The 24,766-nt window shown below is 39.4% G+C and overlaps 2 protein-coding genes across 8 annotated transcripts in view; one reads left to right on the top strand and one right to left on the bottom strand.

Moving 5' to 3' along the window:
* The window catches only part of grin2aa (glutamate receptor, ionotropic, N-methyl D-aspartate 2A, a), a 114,886-nt gene extending 99,688 nt beyond the window's left edge, over nt 1–15,198 (bottom strand). Inside the window, exons 1-2 of the mRNA XM_043235929.1 lie at nt 14,355–15,198; nt 11,828–12,235 (exon numbers count right to left, since the gene is read on the bottom strand). Of these exons, the coding sequence (XP_043091864.1) occupies nt 11,828–12,232 (405 nt within the window). The 5' untranslated portion in view covers nt 12,233–12,235; nt 14,355–15,198. The remainder of the gene's footprint in view (nt 1–11,827; nt 12,236–14,354) is intronic.
* A 3,816-nt stretch (nt 15,199–19,014) lies between these two features.
* Nucleotides 19,015–24,740, top strand: atf7ip2 (activating transcription factor 7 interacting protein 2). 7 transcript variants are annotated; one of them, XM_043235078.1, is made up of 12 exons: nt 19,015–19,132; nt 19,749–19,840; nt 21,103–21,234; nt 21,355–21,441; nt 21,527–21,606; nt 22,907–22,962; nt 23,046–23,104; nt 23,191–23,230; nt 23,304–23,356; nt 23,448–23,511; nt 23,612–23,670; nt 23,767–24,740. In XM_043235078.1, the coding sequence occupies exons 2-12, from the start codon at nt 19,751–19,753 to the stop codon at nt 24,166–24,168; spliced, it is 1,122 nt and encodes a 373-aa protein (XP_043091013.1). In that variant the 5' UTR covers nt 19,015–19,132; nt 19,749–19,750; the 3' UTR covers nt 24,169–24,740. The 7 variants fall into 7 exon arrangements, with proteins under 7 accessions (XP_043091013.1, XP_043091015.1, XP_043091019.1 ...); XM_043235080.1 differs by having other exon boundaries at nt 22,910–22,962; XM_043235079.1 differs by lacking the exon at nt 19,015–19,132 and adding an exon at nt 19,140–19,475.
* Nucleotides 24,741–24,766: the final 26 nt, after the last annotated feature.

Here is a 24,766-nt window from a genome sequence, read left to right on the forward strand (position 1 = left end):
CAATTCCAAATTCCAATTCTAAAAGCAAAATAACATCAAGTCATTCATTTAAAAAAATGAAAATCAAATCAGTTAAAAAAAAAGCAACAGGGGGCTCAGCATGTGATGATGACAGATATTCAGATTAAAGCATCTCAATAAGGTAGCAACTAGCGACGTGTCTTTAGAAATCTTCTGTCATGTTTCACATAGGCTTAACAATTAATCCAGGTTATTCATAAATCAATATGTCACACTGGGCATTCCTACACCAACATGAACCTGAGACACACGGGCACGAGGCCATGCCTGGCTATGAGAAAGCAGCAAGGTTCACAGTGAAGGCATTATGACATGCGTTTAGCTTATGAACACATTTGCTGTAACCTTAAGCGTTTCATCGTCAGCCTGTGAGTCATATGTGTGTCAGACATGCATAGAAAGAGAGAGATCTATGTGGGATCATTCCATCACGACAAGGGCACGGTGCAGTTCTGCTAGATTGAAATATTTTCATGATTTATCAGAAAGATTTGATATATACACATAATTAGTACATTCCAGGCCAGCAGAGCTCTACCATGTCTTTTTTTGTGATACCACATATATCTTCTTCTGTATATGCATGTCTGACAGACATATGACTCACAGGCCACCAGCTGTGCTGATGACATGTCAGAATGCCCTTACGGTAAGCCTTGCTGATATATAATTCATCAAGCTAGAATGTATTTTACAATAACACAGTTGCTAAAAAATGTACAATTTGCTATTTAAACACATTTCATCTATTAAAGATGAATTTGAAGCACAATTACTCCAGTCTTCAGTGTCACATGATCCTTTAGAAATCATTCTAATACGCCGATTTAGCGTTTAAGACACATTTCTTCTTCTTATTATTATTATTATAAAAATAGTTGTGTTGCTTGTATATGATCCAATATACATCCAACAAGATATTTTTTTCAAATATTGTGGATATAAATATGCATATATAAATATAACAATGTAAAAGTCATTGTCACTGTGATACATTTAGCCTAATGCATTTTACATAAGACTGCCTCACTTTAATGCATTGCTATGGTGTATATATAAAGACTAGTGGCCGATTCTGGTCCCTTCTGGTAGCAGACGTTGGATATATGATTTAATTGAAGCTAATAAAATTTGCGAATATGTAAAAGTGTCTTCTGGTTATCTTGTCAACAGGTCTTTGCACGCAGGTGCCTCATGAATAGCCATGACAAGCAGATATAGCCTGGCTAAGGGGAATGTCACAAGGACTTTAATTAAAAAGCTTAAGTCACATTACCATAGGCAGATCCTCAGTGACGCCATTAACCTTACACACACTTACCTCTGACACCACTCTGCTCCGATTCTCCGCTACACGCACACAAAATAGAGATCAAAGCCGGTCCGGCCGAGCTATGACAGCTGTCTGTATGGGGTGGAACTCAGCTGGCGTAGAAGATTTCACAGCTCTGCCCTTGGGCCCACTTTCTATGCACCAAACTCCAGTAAAGACTTCAGCCCTTCGGGGCAAAACACATGTTTTAAATTGACTTCTGAGGAGTTCAATATGCACCATCCTGGCAATAATCACAGACACTTCCAAGAGAAACTGTGTCACAGAGAGATTTTTGCAGCGCATCTGCTATTTCGAATCTCAATTTAGACATAAAATGGGGCATACGATTGCCTCTTTTCCCCATAATCCAATAAATCACCTCTGAAAATGTGATATTTTACCAGTTAAGTGTTCCCCTATCATTCACCTCCTGTGAAGGTAATTGGTTTTGAACCTGTGTTTGTTAATATAGATTATGTTGATATGGGATATATGTGACTCTAGACCACAAAACCACAAAACCAAAACAAGTCGCTGGGGTATATTTATAACAATAGCCAAAAATACATTGTATTGATCAAAATGACAGATTGTTCCTTTATGTAAGAAATCATTAGCATAATATATAAAGATCATGTACCATGAAGATATTTCCAACTGTAAAGATATCAAAACCTTTTAATTTTTCGGAATTTCATTGGGACAGCTTTTAAGGAAATTTCCACAGTATTTAGATTTTTTTGCACCTGAAATGCCAGATATTTAATTAGTTGGATCTTGGCCAAATATTGTTATATCCTAACAAACCATAGAAAGCCTTTTTATTCAGATTTTAAATGATGTATAATTTTCAATTTTAAAAAGTTGACCCTAATGACTGGTTTTGTGGTCTAGGGTCACATATATCATAATAGGATATTTCTCTAGGGTAACTTAAGAATGAATCATTTGCTTAGGGGTTTTATTCTGGGTGGTCCAAATATAACATGTGAACATACATAGTCCAGGCTGTACGTACCGTCGATTTTTCATTTATTTGACCTACATTGAGGTAAATCTCAAGCTTGAGGCTCATCTTTCCACCTCAGAAACTGAGTAATGTGGGAAGCCGTTATTTATCAGCCACATAATCACTCTTTTCAGCTACAGTGAACAAGCTGCTTCTTTCCAATTCTTTCTCATTCGTTCTTCACGCAGCATACTGTATATTCGTATTTCTTATGACTGCTGAACACTGTCACTCCACCAATGAAAGAAACTCTTTGACATTTCCCCTCAATGTTCGGTACATCTTCAAGGCCACTTTATAAACCAGAACGCCTCTACACTTTCACTTTCTAAGGAGGGCTGTCACGACTCGCGCATGCTCCCGTGCTCAAGTCTTTGGTTTTTGTTGCGCACAAAAACCAGTCAAGGTTTCAGAAACAAGAATTTAATCGAATCTAAACCACAGTCTGATGTTTATCACCTACATCCCTGACAACTAAGTACATCTATGTGCATTTACATCAGCAAATAACACTATTTCAAGACCTCGACTGCTGCCTCCAGCATAACAAAAATGCATTTCCCTTCACCTCCTGAGATTAGCGACCTAACTGTGGAAGTCTCTGGAGCTCGGAAAGTCCGCTGCCTCATTTGTCAAAGCTGACCCTGAAAAACTCAGCTGTTTTGTCATTTATCTTTGCTACCTTTGGACCTATTTTTAAGGCATGTCCATGTATTGAGAACGAAGGAACATGGGAAGAAGTAGAACAAAAACTAGTTTACTCTCAAGGCGTGAGATGATTTTAGAAAAGATCATGGGCTCAGAAAGAAAAAAATAAGACTGTGTGCACATTGCTGGTCACTGTCCCAAACCGACCTTTTCCTGTACATATATGTACATACTACATTGTGAAACTGAAAAAAGCTTACACTGTTTCAGGCCATTCAGAATTAAGAACAGCGAACCTCCCGTTGAGCACAAAACAGGTCAATATCTTGCTATCGATTAAGATGTTAAGTCTCTGTTAATCAATTATCCAATCAAAATCCTCAAATACACGCTTTTGTAATACATTTACAATCATTCAGTTTGAATAACCTCTATTAAATTCAGCCTCTTGTGCCTGGAGCCAATTCAGCTCAATGTGAAAAAGGTTTGCTCATGATGCTTAACACCCTCAGGAATGAAATGCTTTCTGTCCACAGTTGCCATCTTATCTAGTTTAAAAAAGTCACCTTGAATGGTTCTCTATAAACTATTTAGCAGAGACACCATAGGTTTGCTTCAGTACACTATGTACATGTGAGTGTTCTTTTGTATAAGTAGACCTTTTCCAGACTCCAGAGCGGGTTCAATATCCTTAACATTAATAGCCTGAGCTCTGCAGAGAAAGAACAATGCCACTCAGTGCCGTTCCTTCATCTACCCAGGGATACATCTTCAATCTTCCTCAAGACTATGTCTTGCTTTTGTGAGCAATTAACAATCTTGTAACTTCCACTGGGCTATCGTACATAAAAAAGTGTTTCTAATGAATGCGTGGAGCACAAAGAAAAATATATTTAATTCATGCCATCCACTTCCATTCTCTGTCTTTGAACACACTTCACTGCATCTGACAAGGAATTGTACCAATACGGAGGAGTGTATTCTGATGTAATTGTGTTCGCTGCATGAGCACTGCAGTGCATCTCTCATCTCGCCTCGGCTGAGGACAAGCAAGTCCAGAAGAATGCTTTATTCATTTCGCAGTCGCATGAAAGCTAAACAGCGTGCTGCGAAGATGCAGTTCTCCTCTGCCTAAAATACAGTATCAGGTACTAAAAAGTTTGATGCAAAGCATGCACAATTCTTTGGCACTCAGTAATGGGGAAGTTTGAATGCTTGTCGCACTCTGTTTGGAAGCATTTCAGTCCCTGCTTCAGGACTTGGGCGATTGTAATTCTACTTCTGCACTCCAATAGTGACATATTCATTAAAGGTACAGTTTGCTGAAAACTGAAAATTCTGCTATCATTACCCCCAAGACATTTAAGACCTGTCTCACCTTATTTTCTCAGTGAACACAGTGAACTAGAGATGTCAAGCACCAAAATTACAAAAAAACAGCATAAAAGTAGTTCATACAACTCATGCACTATTTTCCGAGTAAGTCATCTGAAGTCATACAACAGTTTTGTGTGAGAAATAGACTGAAACTTAAAACATTCTTTAATGAAAATCTTGGTATCTGACCTAGCTCTCCATGACCAATTTGTGAATGATTAGGTCTTTTGTGTCTGGACTTTTTAAAGCTGATCTAAAACAGGTATAACTGATGTGTTCACAGATTTGACTGATCTGGTCACAGCGATACACAACTTCAGAAGACTGTTAGAGAATTTGAGAAATAAACAAATTAAATGGAATATAGTAAGCCTTCAGAAGACTTACATACAAATATTTCACGTTTTTATTATTATTGCTATCTAGAAGCATTACCAAGCTTGGAAGAGCCAGGATACATGACTGTGCTCATCATTTACACCTAAGAAGACTTGGGGGTGAGTAAAATATGTCATCATTTTTCATTTTTGGCTGAACTATTCCTTTAAACATTATTTCTGAATTACTTTTTTCAAATTAGAACTTATACAATGAAATGCATTTACAGTGTGGTGTAATGCAAGAGTGTAAAGCAATCAAATTAACATTGTGTGCCCTTAACCAGGCCAAACAAGAACACTGCAGCAGCCAGAAAAACATCTGCCTCGTGCCTCACCCTTCACAGCTGCACTGACCTGTCTTTAATTAATGAGCCAAGCTTCATAACACAGTGAATTCATTGTCATTTTGAAGCCCGCCCTGTACCTCCAGCCTGCCTTACGTAAGATTACAGTTTGGCTGTTAAGGTCCGCTGTTAGCAAGTGGCCCAATGTGTGATTACACCCTCCAATGGATTTGTTCTTACATAAGAGAGCATATAGCTGTGGGGTCAATCTCTCAGCTAGACCTTTGTTGTCTAATAAATGTCAGAGGCTTCATTTCCCTCATAATTGATGGTAAATAATTTGCAGCATTTAACGAATGAAACAACAGACAACTAGCTTGTGACCCTAGATTGCTTTGGTGCAAACTACCTTGTCTTCATAACATCCTTCATTAATAGTGACATCAGCAAAGACTGAACTGCAGCGTTTCCAGGGGTCAATGGCATATTTCCAGCACAGAGTGCAGCTTGCAGCTGCTTAAGAATCGTCCAGCTGCAAGACTGCAGCAAACCTGTTTGCTCCTATTTACCGTACCAAATAAATAGATAGCAATTACATCAGATATCACAGTGAGAGCTTTAGCAAAACCAAATTTATCTGCAAAAACAAATATTATAATTTTAGTTCCCCATTTGCTATCGGTTGGTCAAACCCCAAATCTGATGCTATTCATTGACCCAGTGTTGCTGTATTAACCCACAGATCACTTACTAATAGCTGTCTCTGCATCTTGCTGATAGTTGCTGAGGTAGTACTTTCAATACTGAAAACAATATGGACCTTTAAGTAACATTTGCAGTATACCATGTCCCAGTGAATAAATTTCTATTTCTCAAATTTATTAGTTGAATTAATGAGGGCTGTTTTCAGTATCGTTCCAAATAACAGCTGTTTATGCCTCCAGGAGGGAATAAATGAAAACGTGGCATTAATCTATGAAACTGTTGCTGATTGTTTTTCCATTCAATTCAATTCAGCCAAGTGCTTCCTGGTGGATTTTATATGCTTTAATTTGCAACAAAAACCCGTTTGGACTCATATTATTGCCGGACTGAGGCCTGTGAGCATCAAAATTAGCTCTACAATTACTTTTAATGGCAAAAGAAGAATTAAATGAAGAATTGTTAATGTGCTGTTAACGCACTATTCCTTGTATTTTCTGAACACTGACCTTCCATGCAATATAAACAGACCATAAACTGACTAGAATCACAAGCTCTGTAGAATTAATCCCAATAAAGAGACCTGCTCAAAGATTTAGAAATAAGCATGTGGAACAGAAATGGAAAATGTGTTGTTGAGAAAAACTGTGCTGTCTACAACTGAGTAAATATTGTATCAGCCATCATCTCAACAATGAACACTACTCGGCACATACTAACTCTCAGAACAATCTTATTGCTCGAAGGTTGCTCATTCATAAAGTTCATAATCATGTTTATTTCATGATAAAGTATGATAAAATAAGTCAAAATAAGCTAAATAAATGGTTCAAATGAAGTTCTTAGCAATGCATATTACTAATCAAACATTTTGATAGCTTATATTGACAGTAGGACATTTACAAAATATCTTAATGGAACATGATCTTTACGTAATACCCTAATGATTTTTGGCATAAAAGAAATATCAATAATGTTGGTCCACAATGTACAAGGTAGGCAAATATGAGCAAATTAGGTCATTCCCTAACCACGTGTAGGCACGTATTTGAGCATGAAACTTCTTTGTGGACATTTACTACACAGAATTTATCAAAATGTTTGATTAAAAACAACTCTTTTATTCAACAAATGCTGCTCTTTTAAACTATATATTCATCAACAAATCCTAAAAATGTATGATGGTTTCCACAAGAACATTAAGCAGTACAGTTTTCTACGCTGATAATAATCTGATGCTTATTTGCAGCTCATTGTAATAAAATAATGAGCACCAAATCAGCACATTAGTATGATTTCCGAAGGATCGTGTGACACCCGAAGACTGGAAAAATGGCTGCTGAAAAGTCAGCTTTGCCGTAACAGGAATAAATTACAATAGGTGAAATCATGCGAAAGCCCTTCTCTGCAGATGGTCTGAGTCTATATTATGCAAATGACTACCTGCGGGACAGTGCCCCCGATGCGAGACATCTTTGAGATCTCTTTTTATGCGATCAGGCATAGCTAAATTCTCAATTTGCTCTTCATACGATCTCACTGCAGTGTAGGAGAAACAACTGAGATTTTAAAGAGATCTCATTTGCGATTTTCCTGTGGGAGAGTGCTTCCTTTCATCATTACTCTCCGGCACCGCTGCGCAAAGCCTTATTGCCTGGGAAATAGCGGTTAGCTAATTAAATTCTTACTCTTGCTGTCCCGTCCATGGGAGCCAGGCTCACAAGAAAGCATAACTATAATCAGGAGAGTGTCGTAACGCTTGTCCCACGGACATTTGCTGTGATCTGATGAGTTCCGCACCCTTTGTTCAAGACACCATTTCTGTGATGATGGTAAAGAACGATAATAGGCAGCCATGTTTGACTCCTCTAAAGTAACAGCTAGAGACAATGTGCTGGACACTGAACATCTGTGTGAGATTTGAGTCGCATAAGCGGTACCCCATCTACAACTGTGCCATTTCAGATGGGAAGAGATATGCATGTTTCTCAACGCTAGTTATGCCATTATACGGCTTAAAAGAGGCTCGGGGGATCCGGACATTAGCATTTGAGGAGATATTTGCAATCTCTGCTGTGTCGCTCTACAGTAGTGCAATTATTTTGTTCAGGGGGTGGCTCAGAATCATTTCGGATGAATACAACTGGGGCATTTCGTTGGACACACCTGCTTTGCACTTGCTGAAATAGCAAATAGAGAGAACAGTAATGAACACAATGAGGATACACAAAAGCTTCTATTTAGGGGGACTGATAACGCTTTGTTCCCACTAGTAGAAGTGAAAAAGCAATATGATGGTCTTTAAAAAAGCTGTGACATCACAACGGCCTCGTTGTTGTTAATTAATAATTGAATTAAAAATCTCCACCCTTTGGTGGTTCCCTCATCTATAGCAACAGCAGGTTATTAGTTGTAAGATGGCAGCAAGTTAATTACATTTCATAATTCGTATGTTCATAAATGCTCTCTTATTAGTGAACAGTAAACATAAGTGCTGCGTTTGTTCACAGCATGTCTTCGTTAATGAATTTTCATACAAACAACATAAAGCGCTCAATGGATATGATTCACAAGACCCAGTTCAAAACTTAAAACTTTAGTTCTGACTAGACTGTAGCAAAATGTTTGCTTAAACATTTCTTGGTTAACATCAAAATGCTGATTGGTAGATGCCGTACCCAACGAAGGTTCAAGAAACATACCTTAGCATTGTGTTGATTGCATGACAATGGCAAATCAGCATATTAGAATGATTTTTGATGGATCAATGATTTTTGAGAAATTCAGCTTTGCCTTCAACTGTACTCTTGACCAAACAAATGCTAGTGTATATAAAATACAGCCACTGACAGCAATGCAGCGAAATGAAAATTCTTGGCCAAAGTCGAACAAAATCAAACACCCCGCCGAATACCGAACATATATATTCCATACACATTCCAATTTGAAAACTATGTGTGACTGTTGACATAAATGTATTAATAGAAATGTTGTAATTATTATTATCATATTATCTAACTTTTCTGATTTTATTTGTGTTAAAATGTTACTGAGCAGCTGAAGACTAGCACTCTTTTAGGGCAGATTTTGACTGTAGCATCTTTCTCTGACACTTTTAAATACTTTTACACAGCTAAAATGTTTGCTGCGCGCACCTATATTTGATCACATCGTGTCTTTGTTAGGCATAATTTATTCAGTCTTTTCGGTTATACAATTTCAGTTGCCGAACATTTAGTGCATCCCTAGTTACTGAGCCCATGCAAACATTTACTACAAAACCAGAGCACACCATTATTAAAAAGTTTACCAACTCTGTACTTTCTGTCAGCTTCCAAATAGTAGGCTGTCTAGAGAACCAAAAGATACCAAAGAGTCTAAACCGGTCTTCTCTAGACAGTGAGAAAAAGGACAGAGGTAAATCTAAAATACCTAATAATATTTCAGAATGACTATTATCACCTGAAATTATAAGATAAGCCCCAGGCTGATTTTTCAGTCCATCCCTGCACCACGGTGTGCTCTTGCATGCATTACATGCTTCTCTGGGGTGACAAGTCCCTCCTCCAAACTGACAGCACTTGAAGACTATTGGGGGTTGTATCTCATCCAAAAGAGAACATAATGATCTGCGCTCTCCCTAAACACCAACTCCATGAAAATCTTAAGTGCTCTGCATGCCTCAAATGAGGTCACAATAAGAATAACGGTATCTACTCAGAATAAAACAATTCAGACATGTTTGTGTCCAAACAGTCTCAGTCCCCAAAGAACTTTTCAGTGTACAGTTCTCAAAAACTTTTTTTTTTTTTTTTTTCATAGTGTGAACAACAATTAAAAATCTAAAAACTTTTTTTCACTATAAAAACTATTTTGTGGAATCGAAAACTCCAAAGGCTCTTCATGGCACAGTTTATATCAGGCATAGCGGTTCTTTAAAAGCCATGTATAATTGGCAAAGTCTAAAACCTTTGTTGTAGTGCATTGCTTGGACGGACAGGTGAAGATGCATCAGTGTTTACGAAGGCAATGTGGTCGCATTCATTTTCAACTACCTCTGAAAGTGTGTTGAATCATCTGAAAGGATTGTTATGCCAGTGTCAAAGATAGCAGACCTCAGTCTGAACCACAGTGTGCATATACCGAATCTACTGGGAATCTATTAGGAGCATATAAATGGATAAGCGCTTCAGATTTTATACATCCACACTAGAAAGACAAATCACTGCATTTCCCTGTCAGTGATGGAGGAGAGAAAGAACTAAATTGCCTAAATGGCCATCTCCATTGTACGTTGCCTCTCTTGGCACCTGCGTATATTAAATGACAATCATGTGTCTTAAACCAATGGCTTCAGGTAGAAGATATATGGTAAAGCAACCTAAAAACGTCAATAAGACAGTGAGTTGATCTTTGGCCGTAAGTAGCCATGAGCGTGCCTGCGCATTGGCTGCATTCAGTGGGAGGTAGCACTTTAGATATAAAACAAAGAATCCCCTGACACATGCCAATGATCCCTGTGTTTATTGGGCTCAAATCCTGCTTCATGGGCACTAAATGAAGTAAGACCTGCCCGGCGGCCCAACGTTAATTACCACATGTATGCTTTCCCGTCTCCTGAAGAATGAAAAAGCCATGAGCTATCATTAATTTCACCTGGTCTCTCCTAACCGGCAAAGCCAAGAATCAAATCACGTCGCATTACACTAAAATGCAACATTTGGGCAAATTAAAATGCACACAAAATTGTAAGTAAGGCATATTTAAAGAGCTGTGGTAAACAGGCCACGTACACACTGTAAATTCTCTGGAGTAAATGCCCTAAACGATCGTTCCGTGTGTGTACGGAGCGAGACTCACTCCCGCATCTGTGATGACTGACAAAGAGGAAACCACATCGATGCACTGTAGTTACCAGAACAATGGAAGCCCGCAGTTTAGCGAGTTCTGTTTTAGCTGCTGATAATAAAAAGCGCATCAGACGTAATAAAATCCATCAAACCGTACTAAACCGCTTTTAGCAGAAGTGTTGTTATGTATTTCTGCTATCGATGGTAGAACGCAGTTGTTACTGAACTGTGTGTGTATTGAACAGAAGTAAGCGCTAAAAGGTGAACTGACAAGCAAATTTAAATAAAGTGTGTACGCGGCCATAGGGATTTCATAACACTACCATGACGTAGATGTATGTAAATCACGCAAAGTTTACAACCAACATGTCCCTGGTAGTATATACGCGCATCCTAGTTATATACAGTTTTAAATTTATGCACATGATGTATTATTCAACAAAAGAAGGCACAAAGGTCCCTGTGAGGTAAAACAGTGCAGACATTTATCTCCTTAAGGATCAACACAGAGTGCTTTAGAATGACTTAATGTACCGCTGAAGAAAATCTCCCGAGAATAAGCTTTCAAAACGTTGCTTCATTTGATACAGCGACATCCTGAGATGAAAAGCAAGTAAACATATTTAAATGCAGCAGCGAGTGCTCATGAGAAACAGGATTATTATATAAACTCAATGAAAGTCTGCAACAAGATTTTACAGCGAGTGGAGATTCAGATGCGCGGTTAGCGGCCGGTAATGAAAATGCAACGTCAACAGACTGGCAAATTATCACCTCTCCGAGTTTACCATCTTAAATTGAACCATAAACAGATCTCAGATCTTTATTTCGGTTTTTTTCACCCTTTTCGCTGTTTATATGAAGAGGTAAGTGTTGCATAATGACAGATGTGATTGAAATTATGATGGCTTAATCAAAAGAGATATTTGTTATGGGGTTCGGTAAAGTGATTACTCCGTCTTTTTGGATGAAGCATATGTCGTGAAACAACTCCATATGGTAATTTGTCAGGGGAACGGTTAAGTCACGATTGCATGTTGCACTAATGGTATTACTTTACATCACTGTCATTACCAAACCACATTAAGCGTGCACATTTTTACCCACTAAACTCATTTTGTGATCTCAATAATATTTCAAGCTCGTCTTCCGCTCCAGATTAGGGGTAAACAAATTTGGAAAGCACTAGTATTCGATAATGTACCCTGCTCTGGGTGAGCTGCTGCTATCTACAGACTGACCTTATCCGCCATGATCATGGACGAGCCGCCGTGGATCCCCAGAATGGGTATCAAAGTCTGAGAGGAAATAAAATCCAAAATCTGGGCGATGGCTTCCTGGTCCGTGCCGTCCCCGAACACCACCCCATGGATTTTGGTCCCGGACATGAGATCGCACACATGGGTGATGATGCTTTTGGGGTCCGTTTCATTCACCAGCAGGGTCACCACGTTGACATCAATGGGATCATCTTTGCTCCACAGAGCCCGTATATCTCTATCGGAGATGTAGCGCGTTTGACCCAGGATCACGGCAATGTTCAGTATGGGCACTTTCTCTGCCGCATGTGAGATGTTGATGAGGGTAAGGAGAGCTGGAAGAGTCAGAAAAACCAACCTGGAAGACCCCATAGTGCTCGACTTCATTCCCTGCAGAACAAAAACACACACACACACAATGCAGGCCGCTTGTGATAACGCATTTACTACAAAACACACCACGTAACACACTTCAAGGAGCTCCTGCTCAAAAAGGAAACTCAATATGACTTCAAACAGATAAATCTTTAGCAGCAATGCTTAATAATTGTGTTCGCTCCGATTCGCATTACCTGGAATACTCGTACAATAGCGAACACATTGTACGTACGATCCAGTGGAGTTACGCAACATCGGGCGAGAAGCGCAGGATTTTATAATCTCATTTTGGAATTTAGGCAATGAATAGCTAGCAATGAGCAAATGATGAATATTACATGTGACACTGGATCTGAGCAGCAAGCAGGGCAGAAGAGAGTGGAGCTGACATCATCACATGAAGAGTCTTGGACTGACTGAGCGGAGGAAGCTCACAGGCCCTCTGCTACCGTGGCTACAGCATGTATACGCAAACAGATGCATTGTAAAGCAAGGCATAAAACCGCAGAGAAACGACATATGGTGCAGGGGCTGCTGGAGCCTGCGAGTCTCCAGAAGAAGAATGCATCACATCACCATTATTAAAGACAGATGAATGAGCAAGCTAGATTTAGCGCAGTTTCTGATAAGAATTCAATAGTGCAAGCCAACATGAATGGCTGATTTGTTTCAATGCAGTTGAGCAGAGATTGGGGAAGATATCACGCCTTGTGTGACTGGATCCAGGCTTGCCATGAGACTCGAAGTTTGGTGAATTTCGTGCATTTAGATTTGACGATTATAGCCAGCTTTACGGTGATTTAATAATTGTTATATACAGATGTTTAAGCATGCTCGTTTTTGTGTCTTTAAATCGGTGCTTCAGGATGTTACATGACATTTTGTCTAACGCGGATACCGTGTCATGTTTTCAGGGGGGGCTGCAAAAATTTGCAACGTCCACACTCTTAACGTACTGAAAATGAAATAAATAAACCGTCAGATGAATTATGAGCCATGTGACAAACACTAATGAATGTGGAGCTGAGATTGCGTGCACTCTGGCTGGAGGCCAGGTCTTTTGACAATTACATTTCGCATTTATATGATCTTTTATTTTAATGTAATTAATTGGAGAGAGAGAAGAAGAGAAAGAGAGAGAGAGAGAGCATGAATTGTGAAGATTTTACTGTTTGCGTGAATAAAACTGGCCTCATTTGTTATTTTAGGCAAATGCGATATCAGTGTTCTTACAACGTGACACAGATCTTAACATGGGAAATATATCTAGATGAATATTCCTTCTGATACCTCATTAATTTCCTTAAACCGACCATTATGCAAGTGCGCCCCCTATCGACGAGTCTCGCTTTGCGTTCTCAGCTGGAACCTCAGTACGCTGTAGGACACTAGAATATTCAAAGAAAAAATATACGCATCAGAACTTTACAACCGAACCAACTGAGGAGGTCAGTCACATCCGTTATGACAGAAAAGAAGCGACATTTACTATCCCGCTGTCTGATGAAAAATCCAAACAGCCTTATGTTTTAACGAGAAAAGTAGGCTAGCCTGATATTTGAAGTTGGATTAACAAGTCGACCAAAATCCGCATTCATCTGTTACAGATCAAAGCAAGCACAGACAAGTCCTCTGTCGCGTAAAACCGTTTCAAATGACACGTTTGTCGTTTTCCTGCTATTTTTTGCTTTTCGTTTTCATTTGCTCGTTAGCAAATCCCCTCGTTTTATCCAGCAAAAAAGCCAAGCGCACTCCTGAGGGAAAATCTTGAGATTTGGTGCTCACATGATCGTGACACGAGTTTTCTTAGAGGTAAAACAAGAGCGTGTCGTTGCACGCAACTCGACAAAACACAACTTACTCTTTAAAATCCTAACGTTGGAAAGTATCCAGTTCCGTTTTCCTCCGTTTATGCCTCTGTTTTAGAATCGCGCGTCCCTAATGATGCAAGGAAAGCCGCGTTTTCCTGCATCGAATTAATTTCATTGGAGCTGGACGGTCGGACGGAATTTTGAAGCGCTTATGCTTATTCCTCAATGTCCTTTAAGAGACCCGATTGTAACGGACCGAGCGAATATTTAAAAAGAGAGAGAGAGAGAAAGAAAAAAAAAAGCAATAATATGCTACTCACAGCATCCCTCTTCCACAAAGCTCCAAAGATGTTGAACGGGATGACATTGCAACAGTCCTCCTCTCACCAGCCAGGTTGGAAATGTGGATAATTATTCCCACCGACGAATCCTTTAAGTTCAACCACAGCACCATATGAATCAAATTAATCCAGTGGTTTGCATGTTTATGAATTATCCATGACTCTTCCTCGACAAACAGAAGCGCGAGACTGGCTCGCTGGGAACTGAATCCGCAAGAAATTGGGAGTGAATCTGCGAGCAGGACCACAGGACAGTCTCACGGTCCTCTTTCCCCACAGCCTCTCTGGATCTGAGGGATGCCGTCAGTTACACATCCTTAAGGTGAAAATGAGTATTACACCCTGTTTCAGAGCGAGGCACCCCCTAAGAAGAAAAGCGCTTTCCGTTGCAGCGGTCTTCGGTTATTACGAGTCGTTCGTCGCTTCGAAACACGGCGTTCGAATGGGATCGTGCCGACCGTCACGTGGCGAAACTTAGCCCACACGTTACCCTAAAAGTTACAGCACGCGTGTCATTCGTGAACTCGCTGGTCGCGGGTGGTTGACGCGCGACCTCGGCTGGGTCTGGCGGAGCTTTTTTTTTTTTTACCTGTCGCGGCTTTTTCGGTGATCCGAATCGTTTCGGCGAGGGGTCTCCTCTCGGTGACGTATGAGCGTTTGAGTACCAGAGCCAAACTTCAGTCACTGCGCAAACCTCTGAGCTCATCACTCCCGGCGACTACACACGCTCTCCTCTGACCGGCCGCCGCGTGCTCGATTCCATGCGTTTCTACCGCATCCGTTCACCTTCGGCGAGGGAACCTCGAGCGTTCCGTCTCGGCTCTTTCGTATTGCATGGGATCGAAGTAGCTCGAAACGCATTTGTGTGTTAGACCCCACTTTTTCTAGTTGCGCAGGCTAAATCCTACAGCCACCGTGTTCAATGTGAGACTAGGGAAAGAAAGCAACCCCCTTAAAATGCACTGACAATGTTTCAGATATAGGATCACAAATCTTACTTAGCCAGACAAATAGATAGATAGATAGATAGATAGATAGATAGATAGATAGATAGATAGATAGATAGATAGATAGATAGATAGATAGATAGATAGATAGATAGATAGATAGATAGATTAAGGAGACTTGGAGTTAAATCACAAACTTTATACATTTGTGCAACTGTACACTACATCAATTTTACAACATGCAAATTTCAGATTAGCACAAAACCCATAAATGCAGATGTGGCAAAGCTTTTAAATACGATTATGAGGATGGAGGAAAAAAATTATTCTTGACTATATTTCCCGATTGCTTTTTCCTAACAACAGATGCTCCCTTCAAGAAATGCACTCAAACAGCACCATATGAGGACACACCGCTTCTCTATTTTAGCATCATATCTGAATCATTTCAGCAAATGCGACTTGCACTACGGCATATTTGATTCAAACTATGCATTCAAAACACAGGCATGAGTCATAGAAAAGCTCTTTGTGCGACGTCGCCAGGTTCTGTGGGAAGGATTCGAGCTTAGGGAAGATTGTCAGAGTCAGAGCACTTTCTGCATGCACCTCCAGCCCCAAACTCCCATTATCGTCTCGGACAGAAGGAAATGGCCGTTTCTCATTTTCTGCAGTTACGGTGAACATGCTTTACTCATTAGCGGACTGCTCCAGCAGGTGCAGGACGTGACTGATGCTTTGCATCTCGAAGGAGAACACGGTCCTCCTGCCTGTGAAGTTCTTAGCTGACGTTGTTTTTTTTTAACACATCTGCAAATGTTTCTATTTTAGCTCTGCATGTCACACTGAAGAAGAAAAAAGAAACATCGCAAAATACGAGTAGCCGAGTGTTTCTTTTTCTATTTTGGTCTGTTCCATTCAACAATCATACTGGCCTTTTTTGGACACTGTCTGCACCCTAACTCATGTTTAACTAAAAAAAAAAAAAAAGCCAAAAAAAACTATTGTTCACGCTCAAACTGCAGCTCTCAGTTTTCCCTGAGGGGTTTGTATTTCAGCTTAATACTACAGTGGTGCTGGGTATATAGTCATGCATGAATGCGGGGAAGCGGTACCATGTCTGTTTGAGAAGTAATGTAAAGTGAATGCCCCTGCAAAACAAAGAAAATGTGAGCAGTTACATCAAGACTGTGCAACCAAAGATTAGGTAACAAAACTCAAATGAAGCCTGCTAGGAAAGATACACATGACCCTTCTTAACTTAACCCTCTAAACTCAGTAGAAATCAGAAGGCTTTAATATAGAGGAAGATCACACCATTAGGCATAGTTCACTCGAAAATACTGTCATGGTTTACCCAGTCTCTACTTTTTCTTCTGTTGAATGCAAAAGAAGATATTTTTGAAGATTGTTGGAAACTAAACGGTTCACAGAAGCCATTGGGCTACAGTGGTACTTGAAAGCCTAATTTTTTGTATTTCGTAACATAAAAAATATGTTAAGAACCCGTTTTCACACATAGCACTGAAGACAGAGAGAACAAATAAAACAAAAGAGACGAAAATATATACTTTGTCATTTTTTTGTTCAGGGAATTATCTGATATTGCTTATGTGTGTGTGGAAAAAGTATGTGAATCTCTAGGAACAGCAGTTCATTTTAATGTGAAACTAGAGTCCATCTGTTCAGAGGTGTTTCTATCATTTCTATCATTCATCTAAAGAACAGCGAGTTATCAAAGTCAGATTATGAATTGAATTAAGCATTAACAGAGGAGATCTCTGAGGATCTCAGAAAACGGAGTTGTCGCACATTAGGCTGGAAAAGGTTGCAAAACCATCTGTAAAGAGTTTGGACTCCACAAATCCAAAGTCAGATTGTGTAGAAGTGGAGGAAATTCAAGACAACTCTTACCTCCCAGGAGAGGTCCCCTAACAGAGGTCACTCCAAAATCCATGTAATCGTCCATAAGACTGCAAAGGACCCAAGGATAACTTCTAAGCAACTAAAGACCTTCCTCGCATCAGCTAATGTTAATGTTCATCGGTCCATCTTCAGGAGAACACCGAACAACCATGTGCATGACAGAGTCACAAGATGAAATCCACTGCTCTCCAAATTCCTGCCCATCTGCAGTTTGCTAAAGATAGACAAGCTATTGGAGAAATGTTTTGTGGACAGATGAGACCAAAACAGAACTTTCTGGTTTGAATGAGAATAGTTACGTTAGGAGAAAGCAAAACACAGTTCTTATTTTCAACATCTGACAATGTTTTGGGTCATATTTATGCAGAAATAATGACAATCCTTAAAGGGTTCACAAACTTTGAGGCAACACTGTAGTCTATAACTACTGTCAACAGTTTAGCTACCAACATTCTTCACAATATCATCTTTTGTGTTCAACTGAATGAAGAAAGGCAGATTTGGAACAACATGAGGGTGAGCAAATGATCATTTTCGAGTAAACTATCCCTTTAACATCAGGCCTATAGCAGCGCTGTGTGCATACAATTTCATAAAGTGTAGTTTTAGAATCATTAAACAGAAATATTATAATCTCCCACACAGTGGCAGCGGGAGGTTAGGCGGGAAACACTAATGTCTGCACTAGAGCCCTTGGGTGCACCTAGGCCATAATATTTTACATCTCAATCAAAGACGTGTTAAATTGGGTATTTTTAGACGAGGAAACATTTCATTATGTTTCCAAGCAACCCTCTTACTGTAAAATATGTTCGTGCTAACAGAATCCCACAGGGACGGAGACATCAAGAGACCGTAAAACATCTCCAACCGCAGGGTGGCGCTTTATCTTTAAGGGGGGCAATATTCATTGGAATGATTTTGTATATGTCTACACAATTACCTGTCCAGCCACACTGAGGAGAACAGTTACTGCAGACTGAAACCAAGCAGCTAAACTGTTCCTAATTCGAACAGTTCGTTTAAAAGAACCGGTTCACATACTCGGTGACTCGGGGAAAAGACTCAGTCAAGATGGGTATTTGTGAAAAGTTTTTGTAACGGTGGGTTTGAAACGCGAAAACTGTGGCAAAATTCAAAAGTTAAAACACACACATTTTGACTAATATGTTATCAACCAAAAAGTTGATCGTCCCCACTGACTAAAAAAAAAAGTCACGGAGGCAGTCATTGATAGGGTTTTATCATAAGGATTTTTGATTTGCGATTAAAATAAAGCCTGCGGTAAACAACGTTACGATACTTTGACGATTTATTCATCACGCGGTGCTCATACATAAAGTGTTAAGAATGAATTACATTGTATTTTTAATTGTATCCATTAGCACTGCAATGATAAAATGTTTATAAGACGTTTTAATTAAATGCATTTACAAATAAAGCTGTTGGTAAAAATTTCGTCGACTTCGAAATGTTCCCTACTATCCGCTCTTTTTTTTATTTTTGTATTGAACAGTACAAACGTTATAACATAGATACATTTATACATAAAGACAAAAATAATACTACTACTAATTCCTACTATCTGCTCACTCCAAATCTCAGATCATTACGAATCGGGCATATCTTGGTTCATAGTTCATAGTGAGTGAGCCGATTCGAGAATCACTCTGACCGATACGTTACTAGTTCCATCCGTGAACGAATCGTTTGCACTGGTTCAAGAAATTCAGTAAAGAAGATTCGACTCATAAGAACCATTCATTCACATAGCGGACATTGCTACCCGCTACCTTTCGTGCCGGGACTTATTCAAAGAACCGGAAATCCCCACTAAGTTACTAAGCTGACCGGCAGTTACGACGCGTTTGGGATTCCGTTTAAGTAAGAAAGCAGTCCAGATGTGTTGTTTTAAAAAAATGTCTCTTGTTTTGAGGACGCGACGCAAACAATTCGCGGGCTCCGTTTGGACTTTGTTACGCTCGCCGTATGGCAAGCGCCAGAGTCCGTGCGTTTTCCAAACGCTTTAAGGACGCTTGCATGGTGATAGAAAACGTGCTGATTTATTAAGGCCAGCTGATTTAATAAGCAATATGGATTGTATCTTGCTTAAACGTTTCACTGTTTGAATTGTTATTTGCTTCTGGGTCGTCATCGTCGAATGTAGTCAGCGTTTCAGAGGAAAAGACCATTTACTGTTACCAATAACGTGCTGTTAAAAGCGTCGGTGAGGTTTATTTTAACCAGAGAGCTTAGTTGTTGCTTGCTTGTTGTTGCTGTACTTTCACGTCATTTCCGGGTTGATTGTTTAATTCAGTGTAGATCTACGTATAAAAAGCACAGGATTGTCTTAGGCGACAAGCTTTGGGCTAGCTGTCTGTATTACGGCTAACGTTACGGCTAAACCTTGGTCGTTGTTTAATCTAAAGCGCAGTGTTTACATTGAGGGTGATGAAAGAACTCCTGTAAAATGAAACGAGCTTTAACCTCTTCCTCTCAGGTATGAAAAGGTCCAGACATGAGGACGACTCTGCAACCTTACACTTGGATCAAGAAAGTGGGCAGAATGCAAATAAGCTCCCTCGATCCGAGGCAAGTTTGTCAGTTACGTCCCGCCTGAGCTTTTCTCCCACAACAGTAATGAAATATAATTATTTTGAAGTATTTGTAACGCTGGGTTTGAAATGCGAAATTCTGAACTCTACACTTTCAGATCACGAGCTGCTGTGCATATTTAAATATTTATTAATTTATCTAAAATGGACATTAATTTGAATCAGTTCAGTACTGTCAAATTATTTTATGATCAGGTTCAATGCAGCAATACAAAATGTGCACTGAACTTTTTTTACGTATTTTTTTACGTAAAATAAACGTTGATATCATAGTTAAAAGGTTTTGGGAAAAAGTACATGGATTTTTTGTATAGTCTATAAAATTAAAGCTAATTTATTTACAGTTTGTCATTGAAACTAAAGGTGGTCGGATATATTCTACTTACCGTAAATTCTGGACTATAAGCCGCTGCTTTTTTCATAGGTTTTGAACCATGCGGCTTATACAAAGGTGCGGCTATTCTGCAGATTTTCTGCTATTCTGCAGCGCTCTAACCGGAATTAGAATCAAAACTAAGACAAAATAAATGCAAAGAAGAATACGCTAGTTCCTCTTTAGCAGATATAAGTCGGTAGAAGCGGATAGAAGGACGACAAATGACCAATCCTGTCAAACTGTATCTTTTCAAATCCTCACCCCTTCATCATGGAACCCACACGAAGAAGTTCGTATGATGCAAGTTTTAAGTTGAAGGCCATCGATCTCGCTACACAAGAAGCTTAGCGTCAATGAGTCTATGGTGAGACGCTGGAGGAGGCAGCGGGAAGAGCGTTTTAATCAGCAAAGTTGCTGCCGTGTTAAAATACAGGTTAGGAAAGGATCTATTTAGGTACATACATGTACATTTACAATTCCAAATCGTTCTGTTCCTGTAGTAAATATCTAATCTAAAACCATACATATGTGTGGCTTGCAAAACTTTTTTAAATAGAGCGGATGCGGCTTGTATGCAGTTTAAAAAGTTTGTTGTCCCCATTGACTTCCAAGGTATGGGAAAAAATACAATGGAATTCATAAAGAATGTCATTGGTTTTTCTATAGGGTTTTATCATGTATAAAATGTTTATCGTGTTTTATAATGATTTATGATTAAAATAAAGCCTGCGGTAAACATAACATTACGATACTTTGCCGTTTTATTCTACAGAGTAAATTCAGTATCGAATGGTGCACAGACCGTGTGTGTATTTCCAGAAGTGCATATGATCTCACCCCGTTCGTAACCTGTTTATTGCTAGATTGAAAAGATTATATCAGATAAGGTTGTGACTGCAGTCGAGCAGTCTGACTCCAAGATGAAGAATCTGTTGGAGAGAATCGGTGAAGTGAACAGTGAACCCAGATACGATGCCAGAATCAAGAATCTGGAAGTAAGTGTCCAGCTTTCCCGTTTCTGTGGACTAGTATACTAATACATAATACCGTAGTGCCCCGCAGGTGCAGCATTTTAGAATAATGCACATTTAAATCTTTATTATTATTTTTTTCAGGCTCATGTAAGGAAGATAAAACGAAGAGGAGATGCAGTATTTGCGTATATCAGAAAGTTCAGATCTTTAGGGATGTCTCAGAATCAGGTATGAGCTAGATGTCCAAAGTTTGACAACGATGACACTTAAGACATGTATGACTCAGGACTGCTGTTTTCAATCTTTTTAACAGTCTCCTCCTCCTTCAAGTCCTCCTCCTGTGCAGCCACAGAGATGCATCTCTCCAGCTGAACCAGTAACCAATATATCCAGGTATTCTGAAGCGTTTTAGACCTATAATACATCACTGGCGCAGATTAAAGCAAATTATTGACATTTTGGTCTTACGTTGTGAATCTTTATATTTAGTGATGCAGACTTGAAACTGGTACAGAAGCAGTGAGCCTGCTGTATGAATGACAATCACTAAAATATTCCATTTACTGTTTAATCAGAAGATATTATAATAGAATGATCAAAGTAAAATCGTCTCGGTGGTCCCCTGTGGTCTTCTTTTCTCTTTCGGTGGGTTGCTTTTAATTCAGTAAGGATTCGAGGCTGCAGTCTTGGCACCTTGCCATTTCTTTTCTTTCCTTGAGGTGCTGTCTGCCAAGCGGCATTTCTTCACTTTCATGTGTGACTGTTGCAGCTTTATAAACTAGTGTGCTTCACTGAAGAGGCGTTCATTGCTGCTTAATGTTTGTGTTCCAAGGCCAGCGAAGCTCACTCGTTCAAACCGATGATTACAGCTATTTGTTATCCTAGCCATCTGCTTAATTGTTGAATTAGCGCAATCACGATTCACTGTACGAACTCGAACGGTGACCGACTAAGCTTTTCTGTCCCCAAATTTGGGTTGTGAAAATGTTTTGTAATAAAATCGGCCCAAACGTTGCTCCGTTTGACTGATCTGCCAGAGATGCGGCAATATTAATGAAATTCCATTGTTTTGATTGAATTCTTTACTAATGTAATGTTCAAAGCTCACTCCAAAGGGAGTTTTTCTCTGTATCAGTAAGCGCTCTTTCTGAACTCCCCCATACACTTTATAGTCCTAAATTTTCTACCAGGAATTAATACATGACGATCTCCATCATTTAAATGGTTTCCACCCCAGGCGTACATCAGGAGATGAGAGGGAGTGAGGCCTGGATGATTTGCTGTCTCACAGATCTAATATACTGATACATGTGCAGCTGTGTTTATGTGAACTTTGAGTTTTTGACATAACCTTGTGTACATTTGACAGTTGAAGTGAAGCTGACTCTTTTAGGACACCTGAGATTGATTGATTGATTGATTACGTCTTGTAAAAAGGGGCATAATAGGAACTTTTAAAAGTATCATTTTTATCCAGGGGTATAATAGAAACATTATAGAGTACATTTTGCCAATCTATTAATGCATTAAAGGGTTACTCTCCCCCGAAATTAAAGTTGTCATTAATCACTTTAACCCCATGTCGTTCCAAACCCGTAAAAAAGCTTGTGAGTGGACAAATATTATAAAAAATAAAATCTCATTTAAATGTCTTGTTGGAGTGCATTTCTGATTTATTTAATATTTTTTAAAGCAGAAGTTCAGTCAATGGAGGGTGTTTCAGTGACAACGCTTTAATATCATCAGCAGGTCTTGCTTTCATTATTTATTTTAACTTCAATGTCAAATTTTTATACTGTGACACATTAAATGGATTGTTTTTGCACTAACAGACAATGATTGTGAGACGACCGCACTGAGAAGACCGAAGAAAGGGTTCTGGCAAAGCTTGGTAAAAGTTCATTCTTTTGTTTTTTTATAGATTACCGTACATATACCTACTTCAACAGAAAATGAACATTTCTCTCTCTATTTCAGCGACCTAAGAATCAGGCTGTTGAGCTTACAGAAGACAGAGGTATTGAGCTTGAATACAAATGGTTCCAAACAATGCGCTGGTGTATAGGTGGGCATGATGTGTTTTTGTTCAGGTTCAGCAGCCAGACTGAATGAGGAGAGCCTGGTTACCCAGCCGGCAGATCAGGTACAGCGTCATGCTCTCACTCACGTTTTTCTTTTTATAGATGTGCTTTTTCAGACTGTTTTATAGCAGTTTCCACATTTGTGCCCTACAGAAATCAGAACCCTTAAAACAGGAACGGTCAAAACGCTCGAGCGCACCACCTGTGGCCAGTAAAGGTCTGATGCTGTCTAGTTCGTTTTTCTTGTCTAAAATGATGGTTAATGCAAGACACGTTTCTTTAATTCTTGTTTTGCTGTGATGTTGTTTAATGAACAGAAGAAAAGCTAAGCGTTACGGAGGAGGACAGTGTCAGTTCTTCAGTACAGCTGCAAGAGGTATGCTAATGTTTTGTTCGTTCTACCGCATCGATACGTTTGCAACGAAACAGCCATAACATTTCAGTTTCTCCCTTTTTTTTTTTCTCTCCAAAGGAGGACTGGCACTCTAAACTCCATCCGTTCCCAGACACGCCGTTTCCCAAAGAGCTTCCGGTTGTAGCTGCTTCTTACAACTTGCCCCAGAAGCCGGTGTTGAAACTGGCTCGGATTGGAAGCGCTCAAGAACTAGGCATCGCCTGGACCGTGGACCAGAAAGATCCCCATGCAGCGGAGATGGATTGCTACTTCATTTACGTTTCCCATGAACACAAAAACGGCACTTTTTCAGCATGGAAGTGCCTCGGAGAGATCAAAGCCATGCCTCTTCCCATGGCCTGCAAGGTGTCAGACTGCAAAGGAGATAAACGACTGTGCTTTATCGTTGTGGGGAAGGATATATTTGGCCGGTACGGGCCGTATAGTGACATACGCACTGTTGCATCAGGACAGAAATGATCTCTGCAACATTGCACCAGTGTTGAAACTTTTGTTTGTATAAGGTTAGGAGTATGAATGTGACTCTTTGTACCGGGATTTCAAGTATTTAATTTTTTTTAAGATTTGAATTTCTTTAAAAGATGTTAAGTTGGGTACAAATGAAAGCTTTTTTTTTTTGTTTTTATTTCTAGTAAAATGTTTTTTTAGTTGTTGTTGTTGTTGTTGTTGTTTTTTGGGGTTTTAAGTAACAAAGAGCCCAGAAAGTCATTCCACTAATATGAGTCTTACTAACATGAAAACATTCAAAAAGAAGCTGCTGTCTTGCATTGTTTTTTTATAAAGTTGCAAACTGATTTCATTTGCCTCTGGTCTTCATAATGTGAGGTCTTTTCAGTGGTATGAGTCAAAGCAGTCTCTAGCCATAATAAATGGTGATAGTTAACGTCTAATGTAAGCGACTACAGCAGAAATTACACTCTACTCAAATGGAAATGTAATACTGAATAAGTCGTTCTCAAAAATGTTCACTTCTGACTTTTTTGTGATGAATTCATTCAGTACCATTTTGCCATAAAAGACGGTGGTAGTCATTGATCTTTTTACTTGACATCCTCTC

The sequence above is a fragment of the Puntigrus tetrazona genome, chromosome 3 (genome assembly GCF_018831695.1).
Source record: "Puntigrus tetrazona isolate hp1 chromosome 3, ASM1883169v1, whole genome shotgun sequence".
NCBI lineage: Eukaryota > Metazoa > Chordata > Actinopteri > Cypriniformes > Cyprinidae > Puntigrus > Puntigrus tetrazona.

Bases quoted from the DNA above. Each gene is read 5' to 3' on its own strand.
- atf7ip2 (XM_043235078.1), top strand. From the start codon at position 19,751: ATGAAAAGGTCCAGACATGAGGACGACTCTGCAACCTTACACTTGGAT. The intron at 23,231-23,303 runs GTATTGAGCTTG...GTTTTTGTTCAG, and splicing joins TGAGCTTACAGAAGACAGAG to GTTCAGCAGCCAGACTGAAT. The intron at 23,671-23,766 runs GTATGCTAATGT...TTCTCTCCAAAG, and splicing joins CTTCAGTACAGCTGCAAGAG to GAGGACTGGCACTCTAAACT.